Below are 19,641 nucleotides of genomic sequence, written 5' to 3'. Positions count from 1 at the left end.
CTCCGTTAACTGCCTGGCTAATTGTTTCACCCCCCAGGCCATTCATGCCTTCAACACTTAACGACTGAACGTATGAAGATTTTTTGTTTAAAAAAAACAGCATTAAACACATAAGCTTCTATTGTTCTTAAAAACGTGGTTTCTCAAACTATTAGCTAATTGGATAAATGAGCAGTAACATTGTTGTACCATTGAAAATCATGAGTACCGTCATTGCATTTTCTACTGGTTTTTGTTTTTTTTTTAAATATACCAAAAAATCAATATCTGTTATCACGCGTCCCTAGTTTACATTTGTATTTGTTGTGCGTTTTAATAACAATAATCCAGGGAATGTCTGACGGTGCACATCTTTCTTAAACCATAACAACGAGTTTTTAAACCGATTGTCTGAAAATATCAAACGATCCGTTATAATCGTAGAACAACCAGAATGAGGGGGATGGGGGTCTTCCTCAACTAAAGCCCCTACATTAACAGCGTCGAAGAATGACCCCCAGAATAAAAAAATACTAAGATTAAGATGATTTAAAACAAACAACACACAATAAGCATAAGCACTAAGGTGACTTGTTACACACATCACTTTGATATTATTTTCATAGTTTTAGTATTGTTATATACTGAATACTAAATATACGTCTAATCTCCATTATGAGAAAGCATTAAAAGTATCATATACTAGAAGAATGAATAAATCCTTTTATTTTAGAATTATGGAGAGAGAAATATGAAAAGTGTTGCAAGTCACCACGTTTGGCGGTATATAAAATGCAGCACTTAGTAAAAGTCGTGGTTTTTTGTTATATTTAAAATATATTTCTAGCATATAATTCGTTTTGTAATTGAATATTTGTAGAACATTTTACTATATTGAGTAGGTATGTATTATAAGTAAACCAGAATTGTTAATAAATTTACTAGAATATTAAAAACACTGCGATCGGAACAAGAGCAGCTGCTGTCGCAATGAATCGTTGCTTTATTAGCCTAGAATCTAGATTGATTGTAATATCTACTTACCATTGGGAGTCAAAATCTTTAAAAACCGCCCTAATTTAGTATTACGGGTCTACAATACATTTACCATCACATTTCAAAAAAGGTCACATAATTGGTACATGCTCAGATACATTACTTATCTAATGGATTGTAGTTTACTGGTACCGGGTTAGTGTTTTCTAATTCTAACGACCACATTTGTCCATCGTACGATGACTTGCGTAACACCTATTTTTATTTCAATCCGTTTCGCTAGCGAATATTCGATTATAGCAGATCACTTGAAAATACTATTTTTCCGAAGTTGTAGTAGCATGCTCGATGACGATGATGATGGTGATTATTAGTATTTTTAGTAGGAAAACAGTCTCCATACTGAAAGAAGAAAAAAATACGATCAGAAACGTTTCCCATATGAAGTTATGTATTCTTGCGAGCAGAGAAATGAACGCTTTACACTTTTAAATTGATCGATGATGTTTGTTTGGAGTAGTATTAATGGACAATGATGACCATGAGATCACGAGCGCGCGCATCGAGCGAGGACTTCAAATGGTTAAATTTAGCTGCGGTCGTATTGCATGCAGCGACATTTTGTTCTAGAGCACAAATCAAAATTTTGTGGAATTTAATATGTTTCAACATCATGTTTATAGAATGCGTTGTCGCCGAAGTTAATTTGGTCGAATAGCACACCATTATTCAATGAAAATTTATATCGAATAATATCAAGTTTTTAGGGAGCTTTAAACTGACACAAAAATGAATTAAAACACATGATTCAAATTTCCCAAATGGAAAGTATTTTGTCCACGAATGTTCAGTTTGTCGTTACATTGTCAAATTATGGTTTAATGAGTGCCTTCAATGAGATTGAAAATTCATTCTTTGTTTTCATTTTCGCTCAGATTTTGAATTAAACCTGCGCGCACACGTAATTGCTATCCTGGGATGAATTTTTGTGGTGATCGTGTCATATGGCGAGAAAGGTAAAGTAACAAAGAATAGATAGTGAAAGGTGGAATAGAGCTACCGGAACGGGACTGGGAGTCTTGCCAATTATAAAACTTCGGGGGATATGGGAAGTGGTTTCTTTTACGGGAAGAATAAATGTATTTACTAATAGATTTTCTCTAGTATTTTTTTATTATTTTCATCTTTTATTAATTTACTCAATAATAATAGTAATATTTTATACTCATTAAAAATGTTATATCAATAAATTTTTCCATCTTCTTTTGTCTCTAAAGCGACAGGTTTATACTTTTCACTTTGTTAAAACATCTAGGGGCCGAATCGGAATTTTGATATTCTGTTGGCGGAAGAATCTTCAGCTTCTCCAAACTGTTTTCCAAAATGTTCTCAAATTTTGTTATCTTTATGCGACATTCGTTCTACGTTGATTATTCGGAGAAGCAAAACATATAGTGGTTGACTATGTTCAAAGTGTTGAAAATAATGTTCTCGTACTACTGAAAACCAACAGTTTGCTAGCGACAAACAAAAGGAAAAAAACTCTCATGTTACAACATTTAATCAATTTATTATTACAGTAACGTATATGCTATTGTTTGCTTTACTTGGTTTCGTTTTGTGTTTCTGGTTACGGTTTTCCTTTTCTTATTATGCGGTTTTCGTTTTGAATATTTTTTCCCATTTCAGTTTACCGCTTCTTCAATAAATGGGTTGCTTCAGCAGTAGAAAAACTACTTTTTCCACTAGACAAGTAATTTATTTTTATGTGTACGTAATAATACATTCATTATACATTTTGTTATAAAATTTTCGCTACCGAAACTTTTATTTTTCGCATCGAAAAATCAAAATCCGCATTTTAGTTTTTTTTACACCAGCCTTACTACTCTAAATTCTTAGTAAAGAAAAACACTAAATAAATCAGTTATAAACTAAACGTTTTAACTTTTGTTACTTCAAAAGCACAAAAAGATTAATAAACAGAATAAACATCTCATTTATATCTTAATCCAGTATCGGGGCTTTAAACGACCTTCTGCATTCTCGCTCTCAAATTTAGAGTTGTAGTTGTTTGTGTTTGTTCTTTTGATTTTATGCCACTTACAATAGCAAAAAGGGACTTTTTCTTTTATCAAACTCTACAATCCGGTTGAATGTGTGTGAATGTTGTTCTGTTGGCAGCAAACAGAAATTGCATGATCATTGAACAATAGTTAGCTTTACTTTTGGTAAGAAGGAAGGTTTAGTTCCGAGAGCAGCAACAGCGGAACAGTGGTAAAGCATGATTAGATTATGCTTTATATGACACTCCCATGTTTTTCTGTATGTGGTTTTGGTTTGTATTTGGGTGAGCCATCGGTGTAATGGTGAATCTGTAAAAAGACAAGAAATGAAGAATAATTAGAAATTACATTCACCATAATTTGTTAAAAAATTAGTAAGGTTAGATTGGAATTTCTTCCTTTGTTCTATTGGTCTTTGGATAATGAAGGGGGTGGCAAATAGAAAATGAATGAAAAAAATGATAAAATTATAAAACTCATTAGTTAAATAAAAGAATTGTGTACATAAGTTCAATTTTTGTTCTTGTTTATAAAACTTTAAAATCCCCCCTAAAATAATTAAATTTGGCCACACAATATCGAGGAGGGAAATGACAGAAGAAGAAAATAAAATTTGTTTCCGCCTTATACGCGAAACAATAATTGTTAGGCATACAATTTAATAGGAGGTGCCCCATATAAGAAAGCCAAGATTAATCCACCTACAGTGAGATTTTGACCCTTCCGTAAGGAAATATTGTCAGACTCCCGCATTTAAAACGAAATAAAAGTACTCAGCTTCCCACGGTATTTGGACGTATAAAGGGCAGGGTTCGTACTTTTCGTTTCGATGAGAAGAAATCAAGCGATTTTCGGGTTGGAAGAGAGGCTTTTTTTGGATTTTGTAGTGAAAAACATCTCTCTCCAACCCCTCTTTTCTCTAGAGCGAACCAAGAAGATAAGCGAACATCGTGCCTACTTGATGAATTTCTATTTTCGTTTCATCACTTTTACGCCTCACTCACTTTTCGCGAAAATTTTCGGTAAGCAATTACAAACATTTTATGACCGCAACGGAATTCGAACCTAGAACATCAACCAAAATGACAATAGGATGCGGTCACTATAGCCATACCATCACATTGACTGCGTATAGAGCTTAGGTTGTTTGTTCTATAAAGGCTACTCTTTTTGCAATTGGAGATGGCACGAAAAGGAATAAAGGAGTGAGAAAACGAGCAAATCAGCTTTTCGCAGCACTGTTAGTGAGGGAGAAATGGTTATCTCTCATCACACCTTTTTTATTTTCTCGCAAACCGATTTCTCAGCAAAAATCAGCGTAAGGGAGCATTCTCTGCTCGCGAGAATGAGTGAGAATAACGATCCCTGATAAAGGGATTATAAATTAGTTGCCTATTGCTGTGTGTGTGCTCTAACAGTGTGCCCTCGAAAACGCGAGCACTTTGAAACTTGGATTCCGTGAGGAGTGACCTTAACAGTTGCATTCGATAATACTATGATTAATATGACCGTTATAGATTCTAGTTCGAAAACGACGAAAATTCATATGGGACTGATATGCAATCATAAGCAATATAATCCGCCTTTCATCTGCGCTGTTGCGATCACTTTTCTTGCTTTCTTTAGTACCTCTGTTGGTCCTGAAAACACCACATGCACACTTGCATTGGAAAGCTTTTTGACCGACATGAGGTTGTCACATAATTACGGAACCAAAAGAGGTTCCTCCATGCGGAATGGCGTTCCTAAAGTACTCAATTCAGTAATAGAATTCTTTAGTTTCTTGTACGTTGCACATACGTCTCGATTGTTCATCAAATTTATTGTCAATCAAATTAGTTTCCGTTACTAACCGTTACCGCCTTCGGGGAATATAGAAGTTTAGTGAGAATCAAGTGAGCAACTAAGTGAAAGACTCGAAGACTAAGAAGACTCGAAATAGAGTCGAAACGTCGGGAAAAATCTAAAACATTCGTTATGATAATCCAAGACTGTTTGGAAGAGAGAAACGACTGCATCAGTGGTCTTCAATTGCAACACCATTTTGCTCTGGGGTGTATGGGCAACTAGTTTGATGTGTAACACCATCGCGGTGCATGCTTCTCCGCATTCTTGAATTGACATATTCTGTTCCATTATCAGTGCGATGAACTTTCAACCTTCTGTTCGTTTGAAACTCTACTAGCGACTTGAACTGCTCATATACTTCGGCCACTTGATGTTTAGACTCCACACAGTACACAAATACTTTCTTGCTTGCATCGTCGATAAAGGTGACAAAGAATCGACTTTTTCCCAGTTATGGAACCGCATACATACACGCTTAAAATCAATAACACAGAGATGTGTTTGCATCACACAAAACGGACCTAATGCGGAACATCCCCTAGATGAGCGATAGTTACACAGCCACAAAAATAGCTCGTGTGGTTTAATTGAAGCTTGGATTTCAATATTTTCAACAGTATTTGGTTCCTCATGAAACAAGGAATCTGTACAAACGTTTACATGTTGAAAAGGACCGTTATCACGACCGTACGTGGCATTTTTGTGCCTGTGTAACTGTCGCTCATCTAGGGGATGTTCCACATTAGGTCCGTTTTGTGTGATGCAAACACATCTCTGTGTTATTGATTTTAAGCATGTACATCCGAATGCACCATGTCCAGTAAACCTTCCGCTCTTGTAGTGCTATTATAGAAAGTGTCTTAAGTATGCTTGCCGCGTAACAAGCAACGCAATCTGGAATAGCTTCCTCCTTCAAACTTATTCTGTCAGCTATTGATAACAGTTTCATCATGCTTTGCTGATTTAGATGTCCTAATCGCTTGTGCCAGATGTTTGAATCTATTGCTCGGCCTTCTTAAGGTTCAATCTATACAAACCGCCTTTCTCTGTGTCTGATGCAATGATACCATCTTCATTATCCACAACTTCGCATTTTGGCGCCGTGAAAACTATTTTTATCGCTTTCTTGCTAATTTTGCTAATAATTGATAATAAATTAGTAACCGAGTCAAGAACCAGTAACACGTTTTGAATTTCGACACTTCTTTCTTTGATATCCATAGTTCGAAGAGCCCTTTCGCGAGTGATTTGATGGACTGATTATTTGCGGTGTCTATGGAGTTGACAATACGCTCTTGTTTCTTGAAACCTTCTTCGCTTTTGGTCATATGACTGTTTGCAGCCGAGTCAAAACACCATTCTTCTTCTTTTCCTCTGCTCACGGCCAACATTGCGCACGCCTTTCCCTTGTTTCGTTTTTGCTTTTGGGGACAGTTACACTGCGTAATGACCTGATTTCTTACAGTGTCTTCGTTTCTGCTCGGTATACGATCCCTCCGGTTAAAAATATTTCAGTGGCCACTTCACATCTTGAAGAACTTTCGCCTTGACAGTTACAGCAGTTAGCTCAATGCCAAAAGCTTTCGGACCCATAATCATCGAGTTATAATACTCCGACAATCCTTTCAGTAACAACGATGCCAAAATAATGATCATTCATTTCAAATTCGATCTCACTCAGGTTTTGTGCCGTTGTAACTAGTACATCTACGTTTTCTTCGACGAAGCCATGTTCTACATTCGTTACCAGGCTATAATCGGTCTTTTCCAAACTTAAGCAGATGGCTGCCAACGCTCGATCACTGATTTCTCTTACCAGTACTGAAAAAGGTCGTGATCGTCATAAGACAGAGAGCAAAAGCGCCTTTTTCTATTTCAGGCGTCCAAATGAAAGAATCATGGGTTCTTTGCTCAATTTCGCATGAAAAGCAGTCATTAAAGGATGTTATGCTTTATTTCAAAATTAAAATTGCTAGATTATTTCAATAGATATATGCGAAGAATAGTGACTAGTCGATAAATTATTCATACTCCTTTAATTAACCGAGTTGAAAATGGCAATAAACACAACAAGAAAGCAGATATTGCACACTTTCATGCCCTGTCACGGCACAAATAGTTTTTGAGATTTATATAGCATGGCATTCATCCTTCGCGTTTCTATAGATATTGAAAGGGGCAGATATGTAAACATTGTGTGACATCGCTCATTGCTCTTGACCTTCTATCGGTATCGGGGCAGTGCGCGCTAGGAACCTTCTCTTATCAGCGTTATTTTCATTGCGAATGCTCATGAGTATAATTATCACGTCTGCGCAGCTTCTCCATACTCCAGAGATTCACAGGGTTTATAAAACCCAAGCGAATAAAACCTCCAAGCGGCCAGCTATCACCACCAGCTGGTAATCCTGTGCTGCTATTTGTCGTCCTTGTTCTTCTGCTTCTTCCAGCAATACTCTCATTATCGATGGTCATTTCATTTTCATTTATTTAGTCTACATCTAAACAGATAACACTGAATCAACAATTTGACGCCACAAAGACGGTTCGAGGCCGCATCTCTCCGACTTTAGCTACCTTCTGGATACTGGGTTCGACGTAGAGCTGGGCGAGCTCATGATTCATTCTTCGCCGCCACACACCGTCTTCTTGCACACCGCCAAAGATGGTCCTAAGCACCCGTCTCTCGAATACTCCGAGTGCTTGCAAGTCCTCCTCGAGCATTGTCCATGTTTCATGTCCGTAGAGGACAACCGGTCTTATTAGCGTCTTGTACATGACACATTTGGTGCGGTGGCGAATCTTTTTTGACCGCATTTTCTTCTGGAGCCCGTAGTAGGCCCGACTTCCACAGATGATGCGCCTTCGTATTTTACGACTGACATTGTTATCAGCCGTTAGCAAGGATCCGAGGTAGACGAATTCCTCGACCACCTCGAAGGTATCCCCGTCTATCGTAACACTGCTTCCCAGGCGGGCCCTGTCGCGCTCGGTTCCGCCCACAAGCATGTACTTTGTCTTTGACGCATTCACCACCAGTCCAACTTTTGTTGCTTCACGTTTCAGGCGGGTGTACAGTTCTGCCACCTTTGCAAATGTTCGGCCGACAATGTCCATGTCATCCGCGAAGCAAATAAATTGACTGGATCTGTTGAAAATCGTACCCCGTCTGTTACACCCGGCTCTCCGCATGACACCTTCTAGCGCAATGTTGAACAACAGGCACGAATGTCCATCACCTTGTCTTAGTCCCCGGCGTGATTCGAACGAACTGGAGTGTTCGCCCGAAATCTTCACACAGTTTTGCACACCATCCACCGTTGCTTTGGTCAGTCTGGTAAGCCTCCCAGGGAAGCTGTTCTCGTCCATAATTTTCCATAGCTCTACGCGGTCCATACTGTCGTATGCCGCCTTGAAATCAAAGAACAGATGATGCGTTGGGACCTGGACCTGCCGTGAATCATTTTTGAAAGATTTGCCGTACAGTAAAGATCTGATCCGTTGTCGAGCGGCCGTCAACGAAGCCGGCTTGATAACTTCCCACGAACTCATTCACTAATGGTGACAGACGTCGGAAGATGATCTGAGATATCACTTTGTAGGCGGCATTGAGGATGGTGATCGCTCGAAAGTTCTCACACTCCAGCTTGTCGCCTTTCTTGTAGATGGGGCATATACCCCCTTCCTTCCACTCCTCCGGTAGCTGTTCAGTTTCCCAGATTCTGACTATCAATTTGTGCAGGCAAGTGGCTAGCTTTTCCGGGCCCATCCTGATGAGCTCAGCTCCGATACCATCCTTACCAGCTGCTGTATTGGTCTTTAGCTGTTGGATGGCATCCTTAACTTCCCTCAAAGTGGGGACTGGTTGGCTTCCATTGTCCGCTGAACTGACGTAGTCATCTCCTCTGCTGCCTTGACTTTCACTGCCTGTACTCTCAGCGCCATTCAAATGTTCCTCGTAGTGCTGCTTCCACCTTTCGATCACCACACGTTCGTCCGTCAAGATGCTCCCATCCTTATCCCGGCACATTTCGGCTCGCGGCACGAAGCCTTTGCGGGATGCGTTGAGCTTGTGGTAGAACTTGCGTTTTTCTTGAGAACGGCACAGCTGTTCCATCTCCTCGCACTCCGCTTCTTCCAGGCGGCGTTTCTTCTCCTGAAAAAGGCGGGCCTGCTGTCTCCGCTTCCGTCTATAACGTTCCACGTTCTGCCGGGTACCTTGCTGCAGCGCGACCGCCCGCGCTGCGTCCTTCTCCTCCAGAATCTGTCTGCACTCTTCGTCGAACCAATCGTTCCGTCGACTTCGTCCCATATACCCGACGTTGTTCTCCACTGCGTCGTTAATGGCTGCTTTAACTGTATTCCAGCAGTCCTCAAGAGGGGCCCCATCGAGCTCACCCTCTTCCGGCAACGCTGCCTCGAGATGCTGCGCGTATGCAGTGGCGACATCAGGTTGCTTCAGTCGCTCTAGGTCGTACCGTGTTATCGATGGTACATCTCGGAATTATGGCTTATCGTTGTTTTCAGGCTAAAACCAACTCTGGACCTGGTATGTGTATAAAATTTTGTGGACAAACTTTTTGGAACTTAGTATTGGCCAAATTACTCGCAACAAGTTCCATTCGACGGAGAATGCTGTCCCATGTTTGCTATTGAAAATTGACCAGATTGGACTATGGGATCAGAAGTTATGCTCAAAATACTATTTTCTATGCGCAAAACACGCTAAAAACACTCACTCATATTTTTTTAGTATTTTTTGCACGAGATAGGCAGCAACACCGCTAAGTTGAATAAACAGGAAGCCTGGCCTATAATCAAATTTCCGGGAATATGCCCACTGCCCATAATTTATTATTGTTTATTTATTGGAAAAACTTCTGTACTAGTCGAGGTCTGTGTAATATTCGGTCAAATTGTCTAAACCCATTTCGAACATACTCGGATAGAAAGCCGATGATTCAAATTAAAGAGAGAAACTGTATGTGAGAAATTATAAGTTTCATATGAATAAACGTTCGAGGCACGCTGTCTCTCAAGTCAAGACATATTAGTCTCGTTAGGAATAAATAACAACATCGTGTTGACAAAGGTTTAGCTTAAAAATCGAGTGCTTGCTACGTGGGTTTGCTAAAAATAATCTCCATACAGTTAGTTGATTGTGATCTGAGATATAGTAATGTTTCGCCTGGTAATTTTTATCAGCACCTGAAATAAGATGACGATGTGCTTTGTGCCATGAATGTGAGCAGCTCTAATTTGCACCTAAATGCATGAACAATATAGATATATACTATAAAATCATATCGCTTGACATGGATTATGACAACAATCGTACTTACGTAAAATGAGAATGATTAGATAATATTTTATGCTTGCATACCGGAAATCGATAGAGAAATTATTTTCTAATTATATCAACTTCTCATCGTAGTGAAAGCAAATAAAATCCCACATCAATTAAACTCCAATTAAAAAATCATGCACCTTTCAACACAACAGAGAATAGCATTGTGAACGAAAAACTTTTCCACCTATTTCACATTAGTTTATACCCCTGCCACCACAAAGCATAGATCACAATAAGAAACTGCTTACCTTTCCATTAAATCAACCTCGTTTCAACGCCGACCTCGTCTTCCCCATCGAGGGGCGCTCTCTTTCTCTCTCGATCTCGTCCATCCTTCGACTTGTTTTTGAATAGGTGTTTCTGTTGACGTTGTTTGGGTCCAGCCGCTGTTCAATCCAACCTGCCCTACAGTCGCTTTCACTAGCTTCTTGAATGGATGGGAAGTTTAATATGCTCGAGGCTTTACAATTAGAACACTAGAAGACACACACACACTATTTGCGCAGTATGGGGCTAATTTGTTGCTTCGCGGTTTGATTTGACTTTCTATGCACAATTATTCAACAAAAATGCGAAGAAATGCCGTTTGCACTGTTGAGTTCTGGCTATTTTGAATATTCTTGGTTATGGGTAATGATGGAAGGAAGGGAACAAATTTGGATAATGACTTCAGGATTCCAGGACTGTTTTGGCTTTAGCTTTGATTTGCTTTACGGGAGGAAGATTTCGAACCGGTTTTTTGTGTGTGCGGGTACATGCAACGGAATCAATTTACAGAATTGAACATTTACGTTTGTTTTTCACCGGAATGATGGGACAAAGCACTGCTCGGATCGCTTCGTCGAATACGGTTTTGAGGCCCTTCTGGGTAAGGGCGGAGCATTCCAAATATTTAACGGCACCGATTTCCTTGGCCATAGCCAGTCCCTGGGGATAGGTGATCGGCGAGAGCTTCTTATCGCGTAACTTATCCACTGTCTGCTTATCATCTCTCAGATCGAGTTTGGTTCCTACCAAAATTATCGGTATGTTAGGGCAATGGTGGCGCACCTCCGGGTACCACTTTGCCCGGACGTTCTCGAACGAGGCCGGATTGACCAATGAGAAGCATATGAGGAACACGTCCGTTTGCGGATAGGACAGTGGCCGCAGGCGATCGTAATCTTCCTGTCCGGCCGTATCCCACAGTCCCAGGTTGATTGGCTTTCCGTCGACCATCACATTGGCAGAGTAGTTGTCGAACACGGTCGGAATGTATTCCCCCGGGAAGGCATTGGTCGTGTAACTGATCAGGAGACAAGTCTTACCGACGGCACCATCGCCCACCACGACGCACTTGATGGCCTGCATTCTCGTTCAATTCCTTTGTATTTTCTTGTAGGTGTTTCGACTAGCTCGGTTCCCGTGGATCACTGAAATAATGGAAGAATTAAAATTAGACTTAGGAACAACTTGTGAAACATACGAAATGATTTAGCCAAGGGCTGAAAATCTCGAAAATAAAGACAAAAAAAGGAAAAATGTCATTTGAATCTCAAGCAAGATACTCAAATGGTGAGTTTTAACGCAATTGCCAAAAACCAGAATAAGCCCTTCGTCAACCACAATTTCAATAAGTGTCATCGTCAATGATTTCAGGAAGGCTATTGTTTCAAATCACCTACCCCGCACACCTATAACGAAAGGAACACTTGAAACCAAAAATATCCACACGGTAGCAAGCGAAGTTCCAGTTTGTCTCAACGGTGTCAGCATCAAGCTCCAGAATGATTCTACGTCCGACATCGCCGTCATCTCGGAGCAAGCATGGCACAGACACAGCTTTCGGTGACAGTCTCAACCTCAAGGGTTCTGGGCAGACATCACAATTGGTAACGTTGCCAAAATTGAAGGAATATTCGTTGCAGACTATTTATTTATTTATCATCAGACTAAGGCCGGAGTGGCCTGTGCTGCACATAAAAGACTTCTCCATTCAGCTCGGTTCATGGCTGCACTTCGCCAACCACGCAGTCTGCGGAGGGTCTGCAAGTCGTCCTCCACCTGATCGATCCACCTTGCCCGCTGTGCACCTCGCCTTCTTGTTCCCGTCGGATCGTTGTCGAGAACCATTTTCACCGGATTACTGTCCGACATTCTGGCTACGTGCCCGGCCCACTGCAGTCTTCCGATTTTCGCGGTGTGAACGATGGATGGTTCTCCCAACAGCTGATGCAACTCGTGGTTCATTCGCCTCCTCCACGTACCGTCCGCCATCTGCACCCCATCATAGATGGTACGCAACACTTTCCTTTCGAAAACTCCCAGTGCGCGTTGGTCCTCCACGAGCATCGTCCAGGTCTCGTGTCCGTAGAGGACTACCGGTCTTATAAGCGTTTTGTAGATAGTCAGTTTGGTACGGCGGCGAACTCTATTCGATCGGAGCGTCTTGCGGAGTCCAAAGTACGTACGATTTCCAGCCACTATGCGCCTCCGAATTTCTCTGCTGGTATCGTTATCGGCGGTCACCAGTGAGCCCAAGTACACGAAATCTTCAACCACCTCGTTGCAGACTCTCCGGCATAAAAACTATGAACCTGTTCGAGCTTTGGTACATACCAATAAGCAGCCTCGTAGTGTGGTTCACAATTGACCCAACGAAACTGTGGAGCGATTCAAGCAATAATTTCCTGAAGTGTTGCAGAGCACCTTCTAAGCTCCAAATTTTGTTCGAGTATCCATGTCTGTTCTCTGTGGTTGTACGTCAAACCTGAAGCATGCTCAGCCGTGGCCTACGACTTCTACGAAGCAAGCCGTTACCCGAAAGTAGAAGCGGAACTTTAATGACTACAAGACATCGGCAAAATTTCTCCTGTTCGGAAAAACGACTGGGCTGTGCCGATAGTCGTCGTACGGAAAGGTGACAATGTCTCGGTTTGCATTTGCAGCTCTGAATGAAGCGCTCCACTCAGATCATCACCCGTTACCACATCTCGGCGATATGTTTGCCACTTCGCATTCCTCGATTTGTTATACCCTTTCCTGCAAGCCGAGGTTGGTGAGATTTCAAGGAAATTTCTGACGGTAAATACTCATCGAGGACTCTTCCAGTATAATCGTTTGCCACCTGGAGTCAATCGCTTGTCGAAAAAGAGAAGAACACGACCGAACTCTTCAAGCAGGTATAGAACGAGTGCGTGGGTATTATTTTCACATGAAGTTCTAAAAGTACCGTTTTGCCTTGTCCCCTAGCGTCTTTAGAGTCTTTAGAGAAAAGGAATGAAATTCTCTTCCAGCTTACCGAACGCGGTAGTATTATAGAATTCGTTGCGGATTTAGTTGACAAAGTGTCGAAATGGTTGACAGCCCATCCATCAGGAAGAATGACCGAAAGGAAATCAGCAGGTGAGCCATGCATCTCTGTTACCATAATAAAGCCTGTCCACGTTAAATTTCAGACACCCATCATCCAATGCGATTTTTAAAAATTTTCACAAACCACTAGAAGATCAATTTACATGACAACTAAATAGCTCCGCTTTGCGTGATGTTTCCAGCATGTTTTTAATCTTATCCTAAAATGACAAAAAATTAATTGGATATTGTCTAAGTGTCTGAAATTTAACGTGGACACGCTTTAGTTCCTTTGGCTCCGACTCCCCAAATCAAAATAGCTTTTCCATCATATTCTATGCAAGAAGCGGTCTTCGTATCAGCAGTCGCAGCAGAAAAACAACCTACAAGTACAGCGCCTGCTCGGAATTCAGCTCCATCAGCTACCGTCGATAATTTATTTGGTCTGTCTGCAATAACTATGTTCGCACAGCATGAACAAAAGCCTCTACGAGACGTTCGTTCGGTTACGGTCAGAGAATCTTTCCAACTATTTTTTGTATCAGCTTCGCATCCTTTCTACGATTCCTACCCCCACCAGGTTGGCATCGTGCCAACAAGAGCCGTCATGGAGCAAACCCATGCAACATATTCCCCGCATGTCATTCAGGACCACGGATCATCGGAATACTTCGGCCAATCCGCGTTTCCAATATCAGGATCCTCTTCCGGAATACGGCCATCTCATCGCTAGTACAAATCCGGGTCAATTGATAGATCACTTTGGTGGACGCTACGAAGAGAATTCGCTTTCATCAAGGGAGCAGCTAGGGGTTCTTAACATACAGCAGATAGCGGCCCGACAGGTTGTTGGAAATATTCTACCCATGTTAAACGGAAATCCAACAGATTGACCAATGCTCATCAATAGTTTTGAACAGTTCACCATTGCGTGCGGATATTTGAACGCGAAAAATATGCCTCACAGGGCATGCTCGGGAGGCAATGCGTAGCCGAGTTCTTCTTCCTGCAAATTTACCGCAGGTTGTCAACGCCCTCCGGATCCTCTAGGAGCACCTTGAGCTGCTAATTAAGTATCTTCACGAAAGGATAAGGAGCACTCCGGGTCCTAGACAAGATAGGCCTGAAACAATTCTTGAATATGGACCGGCAGTCCAAAATTTTGTCAACCACCTGCAAGCAGCACATCAACAGGAGCATCTTTCAAACCCGATGCTAATGCAAGAGCTGGTAGAGAAGTCAGCGAGTTTATGTCGAAGCTCGTGAGCGCGGTCAGAGATGTCGTAAAATCCTGAATTATCGATTAGTAACTAATCGATTACTTTCGATTCTTGTCGATTATAGAATCGATTAATCGTTGGGTAGAAATCGGTCATTAATCGATTATCACAATGATGAATCGATTAATCGAAGTAATCGACATCCTTATGTTGTCGTAAAATCCAGATTAATAGATTAGAAACTAATCGATTTCTCTCGATTCTTCGTGATTATTGAATCGATCAATCAATGGGTAGTAATCGATTCAAAATTAATCGATTATCATAATGATGAATCGATTAATCGAAGTAATCGATTAATTTGCGACATCTCTAAGCGCGGCTAGTGAAATAAGTTTTGAGCTACCTGGGCTTCTAAAAAGCCAAAACGGCAGGAAGCAACAGCGTTCAGCAAAAATGCAGGAAAGGGCGCGAATCCAGACGCATTCCACTGCGGAGCATCCTCGTGTCCAGCATAGAGATGTCGCAAATTAATCGATTATTTCGATTAATCAATTAATCGTTGTGATAATCGATTAATTTTGAATCGATTATTACGCAACGACTAATCGATTCAATAATCGAGAAGAATCAACAGTAATCGATTAGTTACTAATCGATTAATCGGGATTTTACGACATCATAAGGATGTCGCAAATAAAGCGATTACTCCGATTAATCGATTCATCGTTGTGATAATCGATTAATTTTTAATCGATTACTACCCAACGATTAATCGGTTCAATAATCGATAAGAATCGAGAGTAATCGATTAGTTACTAATCGATTAATCGAGATTTTACGACATCTCTAGTCCAGCAAACGAGTGCAAACACACTAAAATTTCCCAAACCTTGAGCTGTTTGCGACCGCGAAGGGCATAGAGTAGCTGAATGTTCGAAGTTTAGGCAGCTGAGCGTAGATGAACTTTGGAAGACAATACAATTCAAAGGCGTACGTTAGCAGCACACATATTCCACATAGGTTACTGCAACTCATATGGGACCAGATTCAGTCACAATCAAGTTGCTGCAACCAGTTTTGCCTGACTTGTGCTCCTGCGGGGTTTGTGCAGGACGTGTCTAAACAACCATGGAAAGTGGCTACATACACAAGATTAGCAGATTGGGCTACCATCGATCAACGGAGAGCCTGGTTTCTTCCTTTGGTAGTTGTCACAACATCAAAAAACCGGGTAAAATCAGATTGATTTAGGACGCCGCAGTTAAAGTTGAAGGCATTTTATTCAACTCTTATTTGTCGAAAGGGCTCGATCTCCTGACACCTCTGTCGAGGGATCTCAGCGGCTATCGACTATTTCCAGTAGCTGTTTCTGGGGATATAAGGGAGATGTTTCTCCAAATTAGGCTGCAGTCGGCGGACAGAAATGCACAATTGTTCCTGTCCCTGTCCCTAGACGAAGCGGTGCAGACCTACGCAATTCACGTCACGATGTTTGGATCGACGTGCTCCTCATCCTCGCCGCAATACGTCAAAAACGTGAATGCCTAACAGTTACTATCCTCGAGCTACAGTCGCCATCAGAGAGCACCATTATGTCGACGACTATCTTGATAGCTTTAGAACAGTCAACGAGGCGGTACAGATGGTAAACGACGTCAAGTACGTTCACTCTAGAGACGGCTTCAAGATACGAAACTTCTTATCCAACAGAACCGAAGGTACTGAGACGAACTGGGAAGATCGAACCAGGACCGTCCAAAGGACTTCGCTCTCGTGCGAGCAGAAATCATCGAATCTGTACTAGGAATGAGATGGCTGCCAGAGGAAGATGTTTTCACCTACACGTTCCCCCGAAACGAGTAGTTCTCAAAATGGTCATGAGCTTGTTCGTCCCTTTGGGCTTTGTGTCATCCTTTCTAGTGCAAGGTAAGGTGTTGATGTAAGATGTTTGGGCATCAGGTATCGCTTGGGATGGAAAAATTGAAACCATCGCCAATGAAATGCGCCAACGATTCGAAATAGCGAAGCTCCGAGCATTGATCCAAAAGGTCACCAAAACCTGTAGAATATGCAATGTGAGGAACGCTTTCCGTGGCCTTTCCGTAGGAGCCAGGTAAAAAGATGGGTAGCCCTGTTTACTTATCTCACCATCAGGGCGGTACACTTGAAGGTGCACAGCACTTCAACGGAGTCATGCATAACAGCAGTCCGACCCTTCGTGTCACGTCTCGGATTGCCTGCGGAGTTCTATACGGATAACGAAACGTGTTTTCAAGGCGAGAGCAATATACTGCAGAAGGAGGAAGTGGAAGCACACAACCAAGTACTGGTCGCCACATTTAAGACTGCTAGTACACAGTGGCGTTTCAATCCACCTGCTGCCCCTCATATGGATGGCGCTTGGGAACGGCTGGTCAAGTCGGTCAAGGTGGCCATGAGTTTGGTTGCGGAAGCATCACGCACACCAGACGATGGGCTCCTGGAGACGGTACTGCACGAGGTGAAGGCCCTAATCAACGCTCAGGATCTCATCTAGAATCCACTTGAATCCGCATACCAGGAGGCTCTCACCCCTAACCATTTCATCTGAAGTCATTCAACGGAGATAAGATTCAACCGTTTGGACCAATCGCAAATCCGGCTGTGTTGCGTAGTGGTCGAGACTAGCGCAGTCCATCACGGAAGAGTTCTGGGCTAGGTGGTTAAAGGATGATATTCCAGTGATCATCCGACGAGGAAAATGGTTCGAAGAAGTGAAAGCTATCGCGGTAGAGGATTTGGTACTGGTCGTGAGCGGAACGGCGAGGGACTAGTGGATTATAAGATAAGTAGAAGCAGTAGCACCGGGGAGTGATGGGATAATTCGGCAAGCATACGTACGGACATCATCTGGGGTTCTACGGCGGCCCGCAGTGAAGCTGGCGGTACTCGACGTGCGCGAAATCGGTGATCTTCCGTCAGGAGCTCCTTAGGACCAAACGTAGTAGAAATTGTAGTTAGAATAACTATTCAGTAACTTTAACTTTTAATGCTTCTACAGTGCTATCCTCGAAGATACATTGCGAAACCTACCAGTAACGATCAACATGATAGCAGCTGAAGCACAGAAGGATGTCCCGATCAAAAAAATTGCTGGGTTCCTTCTCAACGGTTCGCCGCTACGAAATGTTGAGGTGCGGAACACAATTCTTCTGCAAGGATTTCGACGCAAAGGATCCGTGAACTACAAAGTGCCCACACCAGCCTCAATGTGCTATTTTGCCTACTTTGAATACTCGCATTTGCCATCATTGGTGTATTAGATATCAGAAAGAAATACATTCTTTGTACGATTATTTTAATAAACCAGATATTCAGCGACGCTAATTCTCTTTTTGTACGGTTCATGTTCAATATGAATATTTAGATGTCATAGGGAAAGCAAAATTGCAGCCTATGCAGAATAGTAGACTTCCAATCTGGCTGAACTCGTACTATATGTAGCAGGATTTAAATAAATGGACAGCCGAAATATCTGTTATTCTGTTAAATATTATATGAACAGCCGAAACGTCGAAACCGAATTCACTTAAAGACTTCGTGTGTTTCAAGCTAATAAAGGTTTCGAAAAGCTCTTTGAAGCCAATGACGTGGGAGATATGTCATAAATCTGATATTTAGGAACATAGTCATTCCATAGGTGAAATTTATTTGGTTGTTGACATTCCTGGCCCATAAAGTATTGAAATCTATTCCTGACTGATTATGTTTGTCATATTTTTTTTGTATTCTCTTGTGCACCTAACATAGCACATAGACTCAACATCCTTATTCATTATTGGATTCGTTTTTGATTTTACTTTGCCTTCAAAACAAGAATTAGTATTCTAAGCCCACAACTACCTACTCTGAAACCATTGAAACACGTAAAATAATTAAACAAGACAAAAACATATCAAAAGGTATCCACTGCAGACTCCATCACTATCAGTGTTCTATACAATATTCACCTATCGCTGTGGGAGGTCAGTGAAGGAAAAAAAATCACTCGTAACACGCCCGGACCTATTTAGCAATTTTTAGGACGGATGCAAGTCAAAACAAACATCCCCAACAAGGTCCAGTGCCCCGATTCTATATCCCGCACGCAAATGTACGCTGTCTGAACGGTCGACCGACCGACGCGAAATGATGATGATTCATCATCCATCATCAATCAAAAGCGAGACGGAACACTTTTTTTTCCGCGGGGGTCGTCAGCCAACTTTTTATTCGTTTTTCCTTCACGCAAAGAAAATTTTTCGATCTTGACTCCCCCCGAAACTTACCCCAAATTTTCGGTTGCCGTTGAAGTGCAACGAATCTGGAATACACTGCGTTCGAAGAGGCGGCAACACCCACGATTATTTCACTGTGGCAATTGGCAAATCAGAGGTGAAAACCTTGAGAAAAATTCATATACGATGATCAAACACACTCCTCGCCTTATTTTTATTAAGCCACCTTTAGTTACTGGCTAATCTCACTCACTAGTCACTACGCCTGATGAATCTGCTTGTGACACAAACTGGATGGATAAGGTGCTGAACGCACACCATCAAATCACGAGCGAAAAAGGGTATAAATTTGACGTTTCGTCGGCTTTTTGTCAAAATTGTACTAAAATGGGTTTTAACATTCGATTAACTCGCCGAATTTAAGGCCGGAGCACAATGGATACGTTGCGTTTGCGTTTGAGTTTGCGTTTTGTAATCCGTTTGATACGTTTTGTACTAAAATACAAAACGTACGCAAAACGGATAAGCAACCCACAATGCATACGGTTTTTGACAGATGAGCAGTTAATTGTCTTTTCGCTTTTGTGTAT

General features: G+C 41.7%; 1 protein-coding gene across 2 annotated transcripts; it reads right to left on the bottom strand.

The window, feature by feature from the left end:
* Nucleotides 1-2,125: 2,125 nt before the first annotated feature.
* Nucleotides 2,126-19,334, bottom strand: LOC134208855 (ras-related protein Rac1). Of its 2 annotated transcripts, none has more exons than XM_062684800.1 (3): nt 19,103-19,334; nt 10,488-11,651; nt 2,126-3,350 (listed from the first exon to the last, which is right to left on the bottom strand). In XM_062684800.1, the coding sequence occupies exon 2, from the start codon at nt 11,587-11,589 to the stop codon at nt 11,011-11,013; it is 579 nt and encodes a 192-aa protein (XP_062540784.1). In that variant the 5' UTR covers nt 11,590-11,651; nt 19,103-19,334; the 3' UTR covers nt 2,126-3,350; nt 10,488-11,010. The 2 variants fall into 2 exon arrangements, with proteins under 2 accessions (XP_062540784.1, XP_062540785.1); XM_062684801.1 differs by lacking the exon at nt 19,103-19,334 and adding an exon at nt 18,785-18,907.
* Nucleotides 19,335-19,641: the final 307 nt, after the last annotated feature.

Source organism: Armigeres subalbatus, chromosome 2 (assembly GCF_024139115.2).
Source record: "Armigeres subalbatus isolate Guangzhou_Male chromosome 2, GZ_Asu_2, whole genome shotgun sequence".
In the NCBI taxonomy this organism is placed as follows: domain Eukaryota; kingdom Metazoa; phylum Arthropoda; class Insecta; order Diptera; family Culicidae; genus Armigeres; species Armigeres subalbatus.
This window is presented reverse-complemented; position numbering and strand designations above follow the sequence as displayed.

Coding starts and splice junctions, on each gene's coding strand:
- LOC134208855 (XM_062684800.1), bottom strand. CDS start 11,589: ATGCAGGCCATCAAGTGCGTCGTGGTGGGCGATGGTGCCGTCGGTAAG.